The following is a 20,138-nucleotide window of genomic DNA, read 5'->3' as shown; positions in this document are numbered from 1 at the left end:
AATATTTTTATATCTTTTTGTGTGTATGTATTAGCTTTTAAAAACTTCCTTCCTTCCTTCCCTGTATATGTATATTCACTTTAAAAATGCCTCCCTCTTATCTCTCCCCCTTTGTTTTTTCTTTCTTCTTTCTTTTCTCTCTCCTCTCCCCTGTTTCCTTCTTTCCTTATTGTTTTCCTCCCCTCCCTTCCTTTGGATACACACCCAGAGCTTTACATGTCCTAGGCAAGTACTGTATTAGTGATACTAAGAGTCTATGCCTCCAGTCCCCTCAAAAAGTTGTTGCCAGATATGAGAATTCCATGGCCTTTTTCATGGACTTTGACATTATGTGGCTACTTAGTTCACCAAGTATTTATGGAGTACTTATATGCTGTTAGACTTCAGAAATAATACTAAATAGAGGGTGTATGATTGTCCACTTGCATGAGCATGATACTATATATTGGTGAAATAGATAAGGACATCGACAATTCCAGCATAGTGGTAGGTTTATTTGAAAAGTCAATGTTTAGTGCAATCTTTTTTTTTTTTTTTTTTGGTCAGTCGTGGGGCCTGAACTCTGGGCCTGGGCGCTGTCCCTCAGCTCACTTGAGCCTCAGCCCCACTTCTGGCTTTTTCTGCTTATGTGGTGCTGAGGAATCAAACCCAGTGCCCCATGCATGCAAGGCAAGCACTCTACCACTGAGCCACTCCCAGCTCCATTTAGTGCAATCTTACGAGGATGAAGCATGCTGTAGATCAACCCCTTTGACAAGTAGCTCTTTGTCTCTAAGTGTTACATTTAGACAAAAAAAGTTCATCTTAAACAGGAAGAGAAATCTAAAGTGCTGTTAGTCTCCATATTTTCTTTTATTTTCCAAAAAGCACTGTCATGAAGTTACTTGTTTCTTTTTTTTTCTCCCTGTGATTCAATCTCAGGGCCTGTACTTACTAGGTAGCCACTCTACCTCTTGGGTTACATCTGCAGTCCCAAATGTATTTTTGTTTTTTAAATGTGTGTATGTGTGCTGCGCCTGGGGCATGAACTCAAAGGCTGAGAGCTGTCTCTAAACTTTTGTGCACAAGGTTAGCACTAACAGAGTCCTTCAGGAGTAATGCCCTGGTTAGCTATTTGAAGTGTAGTAGAGGTAGTTTTTATTGATTGTAGGTATGTCTTTTTAAATTTAGTTTTTAAATTGGCTTATCTATTAGTTACAGGGGGGAGGGTTACATATCCATACATGTTAATGCTATATTCTTGTCCATTTCTCTCCTCTCCACCATACTTTCTACACTTTTCCTTGTTTCATTTTTGTAGTTATGAACAGTCTATTCTGACAACATTCAGCCTTATTCCTTCTCCTAAGTACATCCCTTCCCAGTAGTTCCACCTGCCCACGGTCTGTCTTCTCTCGCACTCAGGAGAAGGAAAAGGGAAAAAGAAGGAGGATGACTGTGTAACACATGCAAGTTTATTTGAGAGCAGCACAGAGTCCTTTTTCCATAGGGTCCTCTCTCCATAGGGTTAGAGAACTCAGTTTGGTTTTAAGTAAGTCGTGGGCCTGGTACTTGCCGTGTTTCCTTATAGAGTGGCTAGGCACAGAGTAGGTAAATGGTTTGGAATCTACCAAAGTAATAACATAGGCTTCATTTTGGAAGTGGATTTCAGTGCTTATACTTAGAAAATGTTCTTTTATAGTATTGACTCTGTAGGAAGTATTGATAGCAGAAGGCACTTAGTGTTTTTGAGTGATTAATACTACCTCAAAGGCTTTTCTGACTGCCAGTTTAATTGGCTGAGCAGTCAGATACAGGAACTAAAGTACAGAAAATTTGGTTTTATTTAAAAAGTTTTTTGAAACCAGGAATTCTTAATGCCCTTTGCTCTTCAACACTGACCATCTCTTTAGGAAAGACTCAGAGTGTCAGCAACTCTCAGCATTTTCTTGTGTGTACAGAGTTTAGTTGGTCTAATGCTCATCTCTGAAGGCTCTTTTAGTTCTGTTCCTTAGTCATTCTATTATAGTTACCAGTTATGGCTCTGTGTACTCACTATTCTAATTACAACAAATTTTGCTTACAGTTTATTCCAATGCCGGTTCTATATGGTGTTTTCCTTTATATGGGAGTTTCTTCATTAAAAGGAATCCAGGCAAGTCTTAATTTACTAATTTTGTGGGAAAACATAGCCATTTTAAGTTTGCAGAAATTGTTTTTATGATGGCAGTAACTTATTCTCAACTGTTTTATATTTTGAGGGAAGGTTAATTTTTCTAATTGCTGGCATAACATTCAGCTTTACAATGTGATTATTGCATACTGCATATTTTTACCCCAATGAATGAGGAAGTGAGCTGACACAGTCTTCTTCTATTTTAAAGTCAATGAAGGGCAGAAGGGTCTTTTAGCTCTCAGAGGATGAATGTAGAGAGAGGGAGGATCTGAAGGGTTGGATTGGGACAAGGGCTGTTTTGAGCCCTGAAAAAGACAAGGTCGATGTTAGTTTTATATTAAAATGGAATGCCTCACATTTGTGTGTTGCAATTGATTTGTAAGACTTATTACATTCTTGATTCTCAAAATGGTGATTTGGAAGTAAGTAAAGGATAAATTTCCTACTAAAATAGACATTTGAAGGTTACCAGGTAAGCAGGCACTAGGTCCAAAGCTATAATTGAGTTAATTTATTTCTCTGTCTGATTTATTATTCTTCCTGGAAAATAAGCTGGTAAAATTCTTAAAATTAGTATTAATTTTTGGGGAAAATACCTAGATCAACACAGAGGACCCCACATAATCACCTCGTTTCACAAATGCATGTTGTCCGAAGTTGCTAACTGGTATGTGGTGACAGGTACATCTTTTCAAGGGCAACACAAAAAAAATAGTCTTTGATCTCTTCCCTGTTAGGTAAGAAATGATCTCATTGTCTGTCCTACTTATTTTTACAGAAGATGTGTGTGTGTGTGTGTGTGTGTGTGTGTGTGTGTGTGTGTGTGTGTGTGTGTGTGTGTGTGTGTGTGTGTGTGTGTGTGTTTGTGCTGGTACTAGGGCTTAAACTCAGGACCTCGCAGTCTCACTTTTTTCACTCAAGGCTAGTACTCTGCCACTTGCTCTACACCTTCACTTTAGACTTTTTGGTGGTTAATTGGAGATAAGAGTCTGAATTTTTTGCCCAGTCTAGTTTCAAACTGCAATCCTCAGATCTCAGTCTCCTATGGCCACTACCACCTAGCACAGTTTTGTGAGGTGGGTATGGCTGATTTCATTTCCAATTTAAAAATGAAGAACTAGAAGGCTCAGAAAGATCAAGGAATTTATTTTCCCCTAATCTCTTTGTTTTATTTTGTTTTTGTCTTTTTATGTTGGTCCTGTGGCTTGAACTCAGAGCCTGCATATGCATATGTCTGAGCATTTTTGCTCAAGGCTAGCACTCTACAACTTAAGCCATAGCTCCACTTCTGGTGCTCTTTTTTTTGGGGGGGGGGGCGGTGGGCAGGCAGGAGTGCTTAATTGAAGACAAGAGTCTCATGGAGTTTGCTGCCTTGGCTGACTTCAAACTACAATCCTTAGATCTTAGCCTCCCGAGTAGCTAGGATTACATGCATGAGCCACTGGCTAATTTTTCATTTTTTTAAAAAAAAAGTTATTTATTTTTGCTGTAAAGGTGATATACAGAAGGGTTAGTTACCTGAGTCACATAATGAGCACATTTCTTTTTGAACAGTGTTACCCCCCTCCCTCATTTTCTTCATTTTCCTCCCGCCCCCCCCCCCCCCAAAGGGCAGAGAAAGGGGATTTTTATGGGACAGTAACAAGGAGATGCTTAAGTACATTTTTAGCCATCTTCAGGATACAGACATGAACTTACATGGTTAAGTAGATAGGGGGAAGGGGATGGAGGCAAAAGGTGTACACACACACACACACACACACACACACACACACACACAATGATCACACACACACACACACACACACACACACACACACACACACAATGATAAAAATTCTCCCAGTCACATGTTCAGATGATTTCATTTTCAGTGAGTGAAAAATTGGTAAATAGTTTTCTCAAGTCATTTTCATTTCATACCTTTAGTGATAGTGACTTAGAAAGAATTTTAGAATTTCTTCAGTTAGTATTTTTTAATTGTTCATATTAGAAAACAAATCAAGTTGTACATTTGGCTATAGAAAATAAATTCAGATATTTTAATCTCTTGTTTTAATCTTAAGTTTTCTGAGTAATTGAAATAGTTCAAATGATTGTTTTGGTTATTTTTCCTCTATCCTTTGAACCAGAGATTCTTTGCTAAAACAGTCATATACTACCAGAATATATTGAATTATTTTAAATTGAATACAAAACCCTTGAAAGCAATCCGTAAATAGTAGGAGTGGTATGTTGTTGAAAACTTTCTTTCTCTTGTTTTGTTGTTTTATCCCAGTTTTTTGATCGTATAAAATTGTTTGGAATGCCTGCCAAACACCAGCCTGACCTGATCTACCTCCGCTATGTGCCGCTGTGGAAGGTGCACATCTTCACCGTGGTCCAGCTCACCTGTCTGGTTCTGCTGTGGGTGATCAAAGCTTCCGCTGCTGCAGTAGTGTTTCCCATGATGGTAAATTCTGCTCAGGTTTCATATTAAGTACTACTGTGGGCAATTCTTTTAAAAGTTAGAACTGACACTGAGGAGAGGAATTATACAGACTGAGCATCTTACGTGTTTAAAAATGTGGATTAACTTTCTAGCAATAAACCAGTTGCTTTCTTTTTTCTTTGTGTAGTATTAGGGTTTGAATTCAGGGCTTTGCACTTGCTAGGCAAGCCTTCTGCTTCTTATACTGTATCTCTGTGCCTAAACTAGCTACTTTCCAAGTTTAACTGTTAAATTTAACTGTTTAGTACTTGGGATATAGAGCACTCTGTTTGATATTTAGTAAACAATAAGATTTAGGAACAAACATAGTTCTTCAACAGGATGCTTCAATATATCAGAAACTGACAGATCTAGTAGTAGTTAAAATGTTATTAAATTATAGTTGACATATATAAAACAAAATCTATAATTAATTAAATTATTGAAGGACTAAATTACTTTGCTGTCTTTGAAAAATTAACCATCAATGACTAGATTATACAGCTATTCTATTATGGCTTTATTTTGGCATGTAAGTCTAAAATGAGGATTTCGTTCATACATGGTGTCAGATAAGTACAAGGTATCTAGAAAACCCAACTGTGAAAAAAAGGTGAATATATTTGACCACATGAGAATTGTTTTTATTTAGTCAGCAGGTATTATGAATTGTAAAGTCATCTTGTGAAGTAGGAAGAGCTTGTTGTAACTTATAATTAAGATGAAGAATTTCTATCCAAACTGTACAGAACTGTTAATTCATAAAATCCCTAAAAGCTAGAGCCAAGGCAGTGGCTCACACCTATAATCCTAGCTACTCATGAGGCTAAGATATGAGGATTGTAGTTCAAAGTCAGCTTGGGCAGGAAAATCTATGAAACTTAGCTTCAGTTAATCACCAAAACGCTGAGAGTGGAGCTGTGGCTCAAGTGTTAGAGTGCCAACCTGAGCAAAAAGCTAAGAAACATTGCCCAAGTGGAGTTCAAGCCTCAGTACTGCACACATACATGGCCACCCTAAAAACCAAAGGAAGAAAAAGCCCAAGTATAACAAAAACAAAAGATAGGGATATGGTAACAGAAGAGGTGATTAAAGTCATCATCTGAGTTTTAATACAAATTAAAATGTGTCCTGTTTTTCCATGTGATAGAAGATAAAACCTCATGTTTGAAGTAGCTACACAATGTAGTGTTTTTAAAAACTGATCAATTCTTACAGAAGGCATAGAAGATCATGATCTTGGTGATATTAAACATGCTTTACCTATGTATTGGGCTGGGTAACAATTCTATTCTCATTCTCCCTTTCTAGCTTGTTTTCCATCAAAAAGATTTGACTCAGTTCCTTTGCAATAAGATAGTCCATGAGATATTTTTAAACAAAGTATGTGAATAATTTTCCCATTACTTAAAAGATTTAATAAATTCCTTCCTCTTGAAGTGCTGTGTTTTATATTAGATGGCAGTGACTATTTCTCCCCCACTTTCTTAAGGTTCTTGCATTAGTGTTTGTACGCAAGCTCATGGACCTGTGTTTTACAAAGAGAGAACTTAGTTGGCTTGATGATCTCATGCCAGAAAGTAAGAAAAAGAAAGAAGATGACAAAAAGAAAAAAGAAAAAGAGGTAAAAGCAATCATCATAGATTTACAACATTTTCTTGTTTCATATTTTGTACCAAGTAGAGGATACTATTGTAATAACTTGTAGAAACTCACTTAATCTTAAATCAAATACTAACTTAATACCAACCCCATAAAGGGTAGGTAATATTATGTTTGCCTTTCAATGAAAGTTAGGACTATGATAGTCAATAAGATATTTGAAATAGTAAATTTATGTCTGTTTACTACTTCCTGCTGGAGTTAGAATATGGTTCAGTGACACCCCTAGTTCTAGGGCTTGAACTCAGGGCTACGACACTATTCCGGAGCTTTTTGCTCAAGTCTAGTGCTCTACCACTTGAGCCACGGCCCCTCCTCTGGCTTTTTCTGAGTAGTTTATTGGAGATTAGAGTCTGATAGACTTTCCTGCTTGTACTTCAAACTATAATCCTTAGATCTCAGCCTTCTAAGTAGCTAGAATTATAGGTGTGAGCCACTGGCACATGATTAAATGTGACTTTTTTTTTGGGGGGGGGGGGGGTTCGGTTGTGGGGCCTGAACTCTGGGCCTGGGGGCTGTGCCTCAGCTCTTCAGCTCAAGGCTAGCGCTCTACCACTTGAGCCACAGCGCCACTTCCGGCTTTTTTCTTTTTGCTTATGTGTTGCTGAGGAATCGAACCCAGGGCCTCATTCATGCATGCAAGGCAAGCGCTCTACCACTGAGCCACCTTCCCAGTCCTAAGTGTGACTTTTTAAGTTATTAATTTTTATTTTTGTTTCTTTACTTGTTTTGAGGGTTTGAACTCACGCTTTGTGCTTGCTAGACAGATGCTCTACCACTTGAGCCACATCTGCACTCATGTTTGCTTTACTTGTTTTCCTGGTAGGGTCTCATGTTCTTTTGCCCAGTGCTTGCCTTAGACTGTGATCTCCTTACCTTTCCCCTTCCACATAACTGGGAATACAGGCATGCACACTGTATCCAGTTTATTTGCTTGGGCCGGCCTTTGAACTGTGATCCTCCTAATGTGCGCCACCGCACTTGGCCCATGTAAAAGAAGCCCCAAAAGTAAGTGATACAGTTGTCAGGGGTGCATTGTTTCTGTCCCCCCCCCCCCCCCCCCCCCCTTGTCATTTCTCACATTCAACTCTGGAGTCAAATGGCAGCCAAACTTCAGGTATCATTTGAGGGACAGAAAGCAAAGTGAACTATATTCTTGTGTTTGTTCTAAGGAGTCTTTCCAAAAGTTTTTGCTTGTATCATATAGCCCCACTGAGTTCCAAGAAATGCTGGGTAATTTCATGAATAGTGTTGATAATTCATTTTCAGGAATGAAAGTCATGCCATTTAAAATTAATCATTGCAAGTGATTATTTCCATTCTGTGCTTCTGGTATGTTTAGAATTATAAAGTGGAGTTTTCAGTTATGGCAGGTCTTGTGTTTAAATATTGTCAGTTTGAATTTCCAAGTCTTTACCATGTTCTACAGTAGCAGACCCTCCTGAGACTTGTGGGTAAAGTAATCTCATGTTTGTGCTCTAAGGAGGCTGAGCGGATGCTTCAGGAGGACGAAGACACTGTGCACCTTCCATTTGAAGGAGGAAGTCTCTTACAAATTCCAGTTAAGGCCTTAAAGTATAGGTGAGATAAGACTTTTTATTTTGTAAAGTATATTATACCTGTGTCATGAATGAACATAGGCTATTTTCTTTAAAGTAATGACTTCTGTTTTTTAAAAAAAAGATGGTAAAATCTGAGTTGGGCATGTCAAGTAAATAGGAGCTTTATGCAGTTTGAAAAGAAGTCTTTCCATCTTATCTACTCACAGGCAGGAACAGAGGAAAAGCTGGGCTTCAACCATGGCCTTTAACTTAAGTAAACTGGCTCTTGACAGTCCAACAAGGCTTAATTCTTGCCTGTCCTTCTATTAGATGAAGTTTCAAATCAGTACACAAGTTTTAGATTATTTCTATTCTTTCAGTAGCATTGCCTTTCCATTTCTGCCCTTCATTCGGGCTAGGCTTAGTGTTTCCTGGGGATCAAGATATATGTAATCCACTTTGCAATAACCTATGTTCAGAGTCCCTGTAGCTCTCCCTGTTTCCACAGGTGTAGTGAGAGCTCATGGAAAAACGAATAGGTTTTCGTGTATAATTTATCCTTTATAATTTTAGTAAATTTGCTTACTAAAATTGAAAGATAGGAAGTTTGGGAAATGTAAACCCTTGTGGCTTCAAAAGACTAAAATCCGTGGTGTTGTGTTACTTTGAGTCTCACTTTTATACCTCTGTTCCATTTCTGATTGGCTCTTTATAGTAGAGAATCAGTGAATGGAATCTACAGAGGTTTCTTCCCTAAGCAGTTGATGGAATATGTTCATTTGTTTTTAACTAGCTTTAGGCTTCCTTTTATTTTTAATTTTAATTTAATTTTTTTTCTTTTTTTTTTGTCGGTCATGGGGCCTGAAGGGCCTGAGCGCTGTCCCTCAGCTCTTCAGCTCAAGGCAAGCACTCTACCACTAGAGCCATAGCACCACTTCTGGCTTTTTCTGCTTATGTGGTGTTGAGGAATCAAACCCAGGGCTGGGCCTCATGCATACGAGGCAAACACTCTATACCACTGAGCCACTTTCCCAGCCAAGTTATATTCTTTTTGTAGTCACATTTGGATTTATTCATGTCTTTAGCTGTGATAATGAATTAATTTTCTTCTGTACTTTTTTATTTTTGTTGCCAACCCTGGGCCCTGCTTGACCATAGGCCCTGGGCATTGTTCCTGAGCTTTTTTGTTCTAGGCTAGTGCTCTACCATTTGAGCCATAGTTCTACTTCCAGCTTTTTGGTAGTTAGTTGGAGTTAGGAGTCTGAAAGACTTTTCTGCCTAGGCTGGCTTTGATCCAAGATCCTCAGATCTTAGCCTCCTGAGTAGCTAGATTTACAAGCATGAGCTACTGATGCCTAGCTGTATGTTCTTTTTCCTATTAATTTTACCTTTTCACAATTTTCCCCTCAAATCTTTGCATATGGTAAATGCCCAATATAAGACCATAATACGTCCAGCTAGGGCACAGTGGGTACTTAGTGAACTCACATCAACTTTTAAAATGATGTGCCTGCGGCAAGAGCGGCAGCCACTGTTTATCATGGCCAATAACACCTCCACTTTCTGTCCTGCTTTGGTTCCTTCTCAGTGTAATAATCACAAATCATAGTGTAAGCTGTATGGTCTGCTGTTTAATGAAAAAATGGATGTCTGAATGTTTGTCTTGTAGTCAGGATTAGTGTTGGTTTGCTTATAAAACTGAACATCAAGAATGCCAGGCATTAGCTAATCTCTTTATTTTTTTAGAATTTACACCTTAAATCATAAAGGTGTTCCTTTCTGCTAATGGGATCGTTCTTATTTAGGATAGTTTAAGACTTCATTTTAAATTCCTTTCTCTAATTATTTGAAGTTGCCAAACAAGTGCTAAGTGTTTCCTCAGGATGAACAGGTATGCGTGGATTTCACCACATTCCCAGATGTGTTTCAGTGACCATGTCTGTGTGCTCTGCAGTCTTGAAAATTTTAAACACCATTCTGGTTTAAAAGTGCTGTTAAACCTGGCATTCATTTTAAAACTATTCATTTATAACCTAGCTGCTGTTACATTGTTACTTTAAGAAGATCTAATTTGATATTTGTATTTGTAGTTTATTTACATGAAATAGTTTAGTTTTGGTAAAGAAAAAGAGCTTTAAAATACATTGTGAGGTTTGTATAATCTCATCTTAGGATTTGGAACTTTGGGCTCTTTAATTATTTATGGATATTGTCATGAGATTTGGGGTCTTGAAGTCATTTGTAATAGTTCTTACCAGTGTAGAATGAATTTGTCCCTTTTATTGACAGTATATTATTCTTTTGATTTTGATACAGTTGACAAAATAACAATGACACTAAAATGTTAGATGACAGCTTAAAGTGGAAGTTAAAAGCTGTGGTTGTGCTGATGTTTTTCAGAGCTTTGTTTGCAGTTGTAAATTGTCATCTTTTCCACCATTCTTTTTTAAATTAATGAAAGGGGTTTTCCTCAACTTTTTTCTCGTATTTATTTGATGAAATGTTTCGCGATTGATTTGGTAATATTTAGACTTTTTCATTAATACACTTATTTCTAGCCAAGAATTGGAGGACACTATTGTTAGAGTACTGCTTAAGCACTACTGAAGCCCCAAATCAGATTCTGAAGCATTGTCCTGTGAATAAGTCTTGCGTGTTGATTGTGAAGGAATGGGATTCTCTGCAAGGGGGTCTTTGTAAACAGTACTCCAGGGTTGTGATGTCTTGACTAGAATTTGGTTGTTTTGAGTGCATTGGAAAGATTTTCTCAGTTTTAACTTAAAGGAAATTATTACTAGCTAATAAAAATGACTTAATGCTTTTGCAAATGTTGATTACTAACCAAAAAGTGTTTGGTCTTCAGTATTGACCCCTCCGTTGTTAACATATCAGATGAAATGGCCAGAACTGCACAGTGGAAGGCACTTTCCATGAACGCTGAGAATACGAAAGTGACCAAGCCTAACCTGAGGTAGATGCAACCCTATGCTTTTCCTACCTTGTACTTTGTAATTTTTAAGCTTACAGTAGCATATTATGAAAGAATTTGAGCAGTTGCTTTATAATAAACTTGATATAGCAGTAGAAAATGACATAAACAGTTAAAAATATTAACTTGGTCCAAGAATAACAGGAAAACATAGCTGTTTTCTTTCTTGTGTTTTACTTTAGCATATCATTTCAAGTAAGGTAAACATTTTCCCTGAAGATATTTTGGAGGAAATTATGATAGACCATGTGTTAAATGCTCCTTGGCATTTGTTAATCTAGTACTTGTTTTTGCTTTTGTCTTTTCCTGAGACTTCATGAATTCTGTTTTGATAACCCTAGGACTTTAATCCTTAGCCCTCTAAAGGAGTGAGATGTTACCCTACAAAGTACTCACTTAGGCATTCTTACTCAACAAGTAGTTCTTTGAAGTGTTCAGTGTTGGTGTATCAAATCAAAACAGTAGGCAGGCAATCATGCAGGTAGTCACAGATTTATTTCTGTTTCAGTTACTGTTGTTGTGAGCTTTGACTCCCAGTAATTGACAAGCCTTCTCTCACTCTTTCTCATCAGCTTCCTTTAGAACTTCTTTTTCTACTCAATCTCTCATGTGTCCTGAGTTCTAATTTTCTAATCTTTGCTGAGTACTTTTTAAATATTTGTTTTTATTTTGGCTCACACTTGCTAGGTAGACTTTCTCTATTTGAGTCACAAGTGAACCCCTGGTCTTTGAAGTTTCAAATTTTTTTTTTTGTCAGAACTTCACAATCTTTTTAGTCATTGTTGGCCATATTTAGACCTAGTATTTCTTCTTCTAAAATTTTTTTCCTTATTTTTTCAAACAGCCCTGAAAAGCCTGTGAGTGTGACAATAAATTTTGAAGATGAGCCATCAAAGAAATACATGGATGCTGAAACTTCATTATAGAATTGAGCAAAGAAGAATTATATATGGATATATAACTATATATATAATGTGTGATGTCACTATGTATAACTTGTATGTCATGTTATTTATACATGACTGCTGGGTATTTTGAAGTAGTCATCTGAAACTTGTTATGGGCACTATGGAGACTATATGTTAATATATTGGTCTCTTAGAAGTGAGGTACATTCAAATATTTATTTTGTTGGAAAAAAATGCTTTTCTGTTATGCTATAGAATGATATGGAGAAGACATTTAATCTGCTTTTCTTAAATCTCTTTGTTTTCCTCAGTGGCAGTTACAGCAGCCTTAAGAGATACCTGTTCATAATTTTTACTTGCGTTTCTAAAAACATTCATGTGTTCGGTCACGTTTGTCAGTGCTTTCTAGGGAGAGCAGGGAATGGATCTTTGTTGATGATACAGGGGAAACCGTGTGTCCTGATTTCTCTTGTGTCTCTATTTTTGTGGATACCATCATTCTGCACAAGAGGTGGCATTTTTTTGGCCATAGAGGTCAGTGTCAGAGTAGAAACTTTCTGGATAGGAATTATGGTTTTTATTCATGATTTTTAGGAATTTAAAAATCATAAAAATTTACAAAAAGCTTCCATGCAGATAGGCAAGTGAAATTGTAGGTAACTTCTGATGTGCTGCACATACCACTCATGACCTTATGGATTTTTGAAGCTGTAAAATGACAGTTTGCAGTAGTAAAGTTTTGTTACTTTGTAGAAATTTTCTAAATAATCACACATTTCTAAAAGTCTCAGAAGTCCCAGTCTACTCTTTGCCTTTGCTCTATTTAAGTGGTTTAATTTGTATCAGGTTCAAGTTAGTATTTTTCTATTATAATAGGATGATTAAAATAACCAGGAATCCTGATTCTCTCATTGGTTTATGATCAGTATTATTTTATTAAGAATTGCCTTTCATTTTCTGATATTTCTATTGCATTGGTTATATTTAATAGCTTACTCGCAATTTTGTTTTAAAATACTTTGATTCTACACTTAAAATTTATTCAAAATTTAAAAAGGTAATTTAGATTAAAATGTAAATACTTGGTGCTCAGTTACATTTATGCTTAATATCTGAAAGCAGTTAACAGATTTTATTTACATTTGTGATGTAAAGCACTGCCATGTTTGTATTTTAAAAGAAAATTTGGCATATTGTGTATGTCTCAGATTGATGGCATGCATTTCTTGTTCTGTGTTAGTGTCTGGCTTTTAGTCTTTCTGAGCTACCCTTTTAACTTCTAACAAATCATTTCAATCTCTCTCTCTCTCCATATATATATATATATATATATATATATATATATATATATATATGCTTTTAGCTCCCCACAGATCATTAAATTTTGTTCTTTTTAAGCCTGCAGGGCCAATGAGGTTCTGAAACTGAGTTGGCAGAGAATGAAATTGAAAATATTTAAATGAAATTAATTTGCTCTTCTAAGTCATTTGTGATTCAAGAACAAAAGTATGAAGAAACTGATCTTACCAAAAGATCATGAGAAATGTCAAAAGCTGATATTTTAGTAATTCTGAAGTGTTTTTAATCCATTCTAAACTACTTAAGTAGTGTAATTTCCACACCTGAGACCATATTTTCGTATTCTGGTAAAAAATAATAGATTTAACTTCTGCCTCAGATATGAAGTTAATTAAAGTGTAGCTGCTTTTCTTTAAAAAGATAGCTGTCATGTTTGATATTGCAGTCGGTGGAAAGTATTGGCCATGGTGCTCACCATCATGTATCAACTTCCACATGAGGGTTTCCATTTTACTCATGGTAGCACAGTCATCCAAATTCCCCAGAGTTTGCTGCTGCTCCTCTAACTCCCCTGATGTACCTGAGCAAGAGGGTCTCCTCCTGTCATTCCCTGTGTGTGGACATCAAAGGGTTAACAACTTATTTTCCAGGAGGTGAATTTAAAATTTAAGCTGAAAACTACCTGGTATTATGTTGTTTCTGTGATTTTATTTAATTATGTATAGCAGTGATTCAGTGCCAGAAAAACCATAACTTGCAAAATACTTTAGATTCAACAATGTTTTACTATGTTTCCTGTTACTGATGGTTTCTGCTTTATTTTGACTACTTGATTATAAAATGACCTGATAGGGCTTCTCCATTCAAGAGCGGAGGTAACTCCTGTTTTAAGTAATTAACTGCTTCTTCTAAGTGCTTATCATGGATGGCATTCATTACAAGATGCGAAAGATATAATTTATATGTTGATTTTTAAACGTTGCCTTACATAGGTGTATATGAGCAGTTGTAGTTGCTATGTACAGATTTACCTCAAGGTGCAAAATTAAACCTGTATATATTCCACTTACAAAATAAATTGACCTAAACAGTCCTGCACTTTCTTAGATGCCTTGATTTTTCAAAATGGAGCTTAGTGCTACTGAATACCCTGGCTACAGAGCCAACTCAGGATATTCTTTTCTCCACTCTATTTTATTTATTTATAGATATCTGTTTACAAAGATTATAGTAAGTCCTGATGTTGACCATCTGAAATTCTTTTAATTGCTGTTTCAAATCTAAAATAGCAGCTTTTGAGAAAACAATGAATTAGCTTCCTTAAAAGGGTGATCTTTTTATATATTTTAAAATAATATTAGATATTCAGAAGAAATGAAGCACACAGTTTTTCTGTAGCTTATTGTGTGTGTGTGTGTGTGTGTGTGTGTGTGTGTGTGTGTGTGAAGTTACTAGTCTTAGGTTATGTAAAGCTGTGGTGTGTCAGTGTTGATATTTGCCAAGCCTTCTGTAAAATCTATAGGGTAAAACTTTTTTATGTGTTCATGCATGTGTTCATAAAGGAGTTTTTTTTTTAAACCATTCAGAAATTCAGAAATACTAGGTTTTCTTTTCTCCAACCAAAAAAATATTTGTTTCTTTCATGTAGTCAAAGTTTCTGTGTGAGTAGAAGAGCTTTTAAACTTTTTCCTTTTGGAAAGGCAGGTTAAAATAATCTGTAGAAGAAAAATGGTCTCTGAAACTGGGCTTGCTGTATAGAGGAGGGTTATGTCACGGACATTGGTTCTGTCAGTTGATGCAGCATTTAATTTGTGAATCCTGTTTCTGAATGCTCAGATTTGAATATGTGTAAGCTCAATATTGACATAACACAGTAATTCAAAATGTTTATATTAAATAACTTAATTTTGAAAATTATTTATATAGATTGCCTCATTGTTATTGTATACAGTACAAATATGTGAAATACCTTTTCATTTATTTCAATAATTATTTATTTTTAGAAGGTAAATTTAAAGATTTTAAATATATTCAAGGTTTAAGATAGTGTTCAAATTGCAAATTTTGTCAATTTTGATTTTAAAGCTTTTCAACTTTTCAAAAGTAAAATAAGTAGTAATTATAGGAAACCATAGTTGGAATTAGAATTGTCTGAAGATTACTTCTGAATTTGTTTGGCACATACTTTGGCGTAATTGGTAGGCCCGTTATGTGTTGCTGTTTTAACATGTCTGGCACGTTGATTTGTGTGTTGCTTTATTATTCAAGGTTTTATTCTTTCAGGGTCCGCCAGGAGGTGTCTTCCAGTATATTTACTATGTTTAAAATATACAAAGACTGAATTTTATTATTCAGCCATGTAATATTTGATACCTTGGTGTAATTTCACAAGTACAGTTACAATTTTTATGACTTTTATAATTACAATAACTGTTTTGTAATAAAATCCAAAATAAATTAAACATTAAATTGTAGAACTCATATTTTCATTTATATGAAGTACAAGTCTCTACTGACGTCTATAATGTGAACAGTCCTGCCTTTCAAATTTCACAATTGTTAGACGAGAACTATTTTTTGTAGATCTTACTGAAGTTGAAAAAGCAATAAAAGTCTACTTAATAAGTTGTTGACTGTTGTCTTTGTGCTTTAGTAGAAGAGCTACATATCTTCAGCTTGAGATGGGGTGGGATGGAGATCTGGTAGTGGATCCTGCCTCCTGTCTCCCAATATGCATTGCTTTATTGCTGGAGAGAGACAAGCAGAACACAGGTGACACAAAATGGTGTTTTATGATGGCATTTTGATAATTAGGAAATACTGGAAAGAGAGACTCTTTTAAAAATGACTCCAGTTTTTGTTTTATGACTAGAAATTTTTGCTATGTGCTATGTGTTGATTTGCATAACACATCACAAACTTGACTTGTTCTTTTTTGTTCTTAATGGCTGTTCCTACCACAACACCTGGGATACCGGAGCTGAAGAAATGAGAAAAGACAAAGAAAGAGAGCAGGGACTGGGGGCTTCAGTGCTTACTGGCTTCTGAACCCCAAGCTCCCAGAAGCAAGTTTATTTAGTTCAGTACAGGTACAGTACAGTACAGTACAGTGATGACAGGTTATGCGTAGAAAACAAGCTATCGATCTATCTGGTTACAGCCATTAATATGAGACTTATCTTTTTCCCAAAATCTCAAGCTTTATAGAGTCCAGACCCTGTGAGTCAGTTACACATTTGTTTTGTCTGTTTGACCTTTTAGGGTCTAGTTCTCAGCCTTCTGAATACTGATGAGTCAGCCTTCCAACCTCTTAACCTTTCCTGGCCTCAGAGTTCATACAAATGGCTGGTTTTATTATGAAGTTTTTCCTTAACAGCAAATTCCAGGTCTTGGTTCCATGTAGCATGTGTGCAGCACTTCCCTCCTGATTCTCATGAACGTCATACCTTATCAGAAGGAAGATGGGGAAAGATGCTAGGGGTTTTAATGACTATAAAACTTCAAAAGTATGAATCCCAGGAATGGGGAAGAAAGAAACAGTTTTGAGTTTGTGCTTACTTCTTTTGGTCTATCCTTGCTCTCTGAGGCCTTGTCCTTCCTGAGTGACATTTCTTTCCATGGACAGCCATCCATTGCTATGTGTATGCTTCTAGTACTGGGGCTTGAACTCAGGGTGCAGCACTCTCCCTCCCTTAGCCTTGTCCACTCAAGGTTAGTGCTCTACCACGTGAGCCACAGCTCCACTTAAGGTTGTTTTTGTGTGTGTGATTATTTTAGAGATAGCGTCTCAACAGACTTCCCTGCTCCAGCTGGCTTCTGACCAGAGCCCTCAGATCTGAGTAGCTAGGATTACAATGCCCAGCTTATTTCTATACCTATAATGAAAACACTTCTGTTATTTGGGAAACTTTTCTGCTATTCTTTTTTTGAAAGCCTGGTTTGAAGCTGGTGTCTTTCTTGCTAGTAGAGTGAGTGTCTTTCTTGCCCTTTACATCTTCCCTTCTTGGGTATATTCAGGGAAGGCTAAAACATTAAGGTTTTTTTGTTTTTTTTTTTTTCAGAGAAGTAGAAAGATATGAGAAAATTAACAGTTTTCTGTTGAAGAAAATAGATCTCCAGTAGAGTCATTCTGCCTTGCTGCTTAATTTAAATATACATATAGAAAACTTTTTTTTTTGCTAGGCACCAGTGGCTTACACTTGTAATCCTAGCTATTCTGGAGGCTGAGATCTAAGGATAGCAGTTTGAAGCCAGCTAGGTCAGAAAAATGTGTAAGACACCACCACCTTTAACCAGAAAAACACTATAGACTGCAGACATAGCTCAAACAGAGTGCCAACCGAGAGCAAGTAAGCTGAGAGCGGAGACCCTAAGTTGAAGCCCTGGTACCAACATGAACACACACACACACACCAATCATAATGGTTTAATCTCTGAAATTTAATTCTGTATTTACCTGAGTGACTTTCTCAGAATAGGACCATACTCTCAAGGGGAGAGTTGGGGATACTTTGAGTCACATTTGGCCTATTTACTCAAAGCAGAGAACCATTAAGGAAAGGACATTGCATTAATTTCAAATCAATTTTGGGGAAGTTTGTTTCCAAGGTCGGGCACACTAAACCTTCATTTACAGTGACGTTAGGATGGATTAGTAGAGTCTTGAGCCTGGAGAGATTGTCAAGGGAATATCCATCTTTGTGGTTAAGACCCAGTCTCAGAAGCACTGCAAGCTCTAACCCTGCTTCCTCGGTAGCTCCATCATGTGTGGCTATTTTGGGTGTTTATTGCACACAAGTCTAAGTGAGGATGAGAAAAATTGACTGCCAGATGAAGAGTAGATGAGGTAAACAGGCAGGAATAATTTGGAAATACTTCCTGCACAAAGTTGGGGCACTTGTTAAGCTTAGGCGTTTTGTCAGTTGTGTAGCTTGAACTCAGGGCCTGGGTGTTGTCCCTGAGCTTTTCCTTTCAAGGCTAATTAGTGCTCTACCACTTTGAGCCACAGCTTCCAGTTTTTTGGTAGTTCATTGGAGATGAGTTCCACAGACAATCTCAGCCTCCTAAATAGCTAAAATTACAGATGTGAAGCCACCAGGGCAAATTTTAAGACTCCATGATACTTTTTTTTTTTTTTAATGCAACTCAAAAAGTTGTGCAGGTTTCTCTGCAGACTCAAAATAGGAGTATCTTGCCGAACACTCTTGGCTCTCCAGTCCCAGGCCACCTTTTCTCTCTTGCTTGGGACAGTGGGCTTAAATGGTCTTGTGCTATCTGAAAGACAGACTGTTGCAGTAGTTTCTTTTCCAATTTAGTCCGAAAGGACTGGCTTTTTATCCCATCGCAATTTTTTAAACACCCCCAGATGAAACTGCTCTTCTTCAGCCACCTCATTAAGTCCAGACAAATCTACACCGTGTAGGTTCACAGGTAGCCCTTGAAGGCTGTCTAGGGAAACCTGGAGTCTGACTGCTGCAGCCTTGGGGTGAGACCAGTGCGTTCTGTTGCTAGAGCAACTCCAGCGGGCGTCACACGTCGCTAGGGCGCGCTGAGCGCTGCAGCATAGCGGCTTCCGATTGGCTGAGGCCGAGTAACAAGTGTGGGGTTGCAACACCGGTTGGTGGCCTGAAGGAGGGTTTGATTGAAAATCAACGGTGCCGGTGCAGCCGGCCGCCCGTTGAGCAGACCTTGTGTGAGTTGGGGTAGGGCGGGAGCCCCAGGCCCCGGGGATGAGCTGGAAGACTTGCTGGCTGGACTGAGGGACCGTCCCTCCAGCGCGGTGGTGAGTGAGTCGGGTAGGCGGTGCTGGGTGCTGCCCGGAGCGGGCCTCCCGCCCTCCCACGCCCAGGGCAGGATGGAGACGGGGGCAGGGCAGGCGGGCACCCCGGGGAGCCAGGCCCCTCAAGGCCCATGGTTTTGAGTGGTGGGTGGTGGGAAGGGGCCATCCGCAGTGTGTTCCCGGGCCTGCCATTTCGGAAAGGAAGGAATTCTGTTCAATGGAGCCGCCTCCGATCTGCATTGATGCCTCTGGAGGCGCCTTCATCTTCCTCCCCCCCGCCCCCCCTTTGCCAGGAGCCCCTTGGACTTGCCCTGTGCATTTTCTAGTCCACCCGAGTCAGCTCTTCTACTTGTATACCTTCGGGCACACTAGAAAGCCCACGCCTCCAATCTAGACTGCTCCCCTAAGCACTAACCACCCCCCCCCGCCCCCGCCACTTAGCCACACATGGGCTCCCTACCCACTAGACTGCTACCGACCTGGACTCTCCCTTCCTTGGACACCACCCCTCTATTCAGCCAAAACCACATTCTCAGCATCCCTTGTTCTGCTCTGAATCGCCCTTATGAAGGCTGCCCCGACTTAATAGATGTTAAATGATCCCACGCTTCAACCACAGTTCTGTCTTCAAGTTCCTCTGGTCCCTGGGTTCCATTTAACACCCACCCCTCTTCTCTGATTTTACGTCTGGGCCCTTTCGAATCCATTTTTCTCACCATTGTTACACTAATCTTTAATGAAACATTTACGGCCGTTTCCCTTCCCTGCTAAAATCCCTGCACATCTCACCATGGCTCTGGCCACTCCTCAGCCATCTAGCAACATTTCCCCTTGATGGCCCCCACAATGACCCCCCATTCTCCTCTTTGGGAAGGGTTTTCATCAGTCTGGAGCTGCTGCCTCACCTGCAACTCGTCTCCAGTCTGAGTGTTCCCAGATCACTTCCTGCTTCCTCCCTCAGACCCTTGTTTCTCCTACTCATTGGGCTTAGTGCAGTGCCAGGTATGACACCGGGCTCAACGAATACTGTGAAGTGAATGACTCTCAAAGATGAGAAGTTGTTTTTCACAGTGATCTTGTTTCCAAAAGAAACGACTTCTAGCCAATGAAGTTTTTGCTTACAGATGATCAATGTTGAGTTCAAGGGCTTTAATTTCACTTAGTCTGTTTCATGCCATAGTAATTAGCATGGTACTTGTTATATAGAATGATTTAAGAGAGAGAGAGTACAATGTCATTTGCAAGAGCGGAGCTTTGCAGTTATACATCCATGGGTTTGAGTCCTAGTGCCAACATTTCCGCTTGATGGACTCTAATAAATTACCAACCTTTAAT

At 38.2% G+C, this 20,138-nt stretch overlaps 2 protein-coding genes across 3 annotated transcripts in view; both read left to right on the top strand.

Annotated features, from left to right (window-relative positions):
* The window catches only part of Slc4a7 (solute carrier family 4 member 7), a 91,547-nt gene extending 79,223 nt beyond the window's left edge, over positions 1-12,324 (top strand). For both annotated transcript variants that reach the window (XM_042680291.1, XM_042680290.1), the window contains exons 20-25: positions 2,066-2,134; positions 4,434-4,607; positions 6,118-6,249; positions 7,771-7,868; positions 10,692-10,799; positions 11,662-12,324. In XM_042680291.1, the coding sequence (XP_042536225.1) occupies positions 2,066-2,134; positions 4,434-4,607; positions 6,118-6,249; positions 7,771-7,868; positions 10,692-10,799; positions 11,662-11,743 (663 nt within the window). In that variant the 3' untranslated portion in view covers positions 11,744-12,324. The remainder of the gene's footprint in view (positions 1-2,065; positions 2,135-4,433; positions 4,608-6,117; positions 6,250-7,770; positions 7,869-10,691; positions 10,800-11,661) is intronic.
* A 6,396-nt stretch (positions 12,325-18,720) lies between these two features.
* Positions 18,721-20,138, top strand: part of Nek10 (NIMA related kinase 10) — a 163,321-nt gene continuing 161,903 nt past the window's right edge. Inside the window, exon 1 of the mRNA XM_042680289.1 lies at positions 18,721-18,806. The gene's annotated coding sequence lies outside the window, so the exon portion shown is untranslated. The remainder of the gene's footprint in view (positions 18,807-20,138) is intronic.

The sequence above is a fragment of the Dipodomys spectabilis genome, unplaced genomic scaffold (assembly GCF_019054845.1).
Source record: "Dipodomys spectabilis isolate Male_0828 unplaced genomic scaffold, ASM1905484v1 ptg000054l, whole genome shotgun sequence".
Taxonomy (NCBI): Eukaryota; Metazoa; Chordata; class Mammalia; order Rodentia; family Heteromyidae; genus Dipodomys; species Dipodomys spectabilis.
The sequence above is the reverse complement of the archived record's forward strand: the minus strand, read 5'-3'. Positions and strand labels throughout refer to the sequence as shown.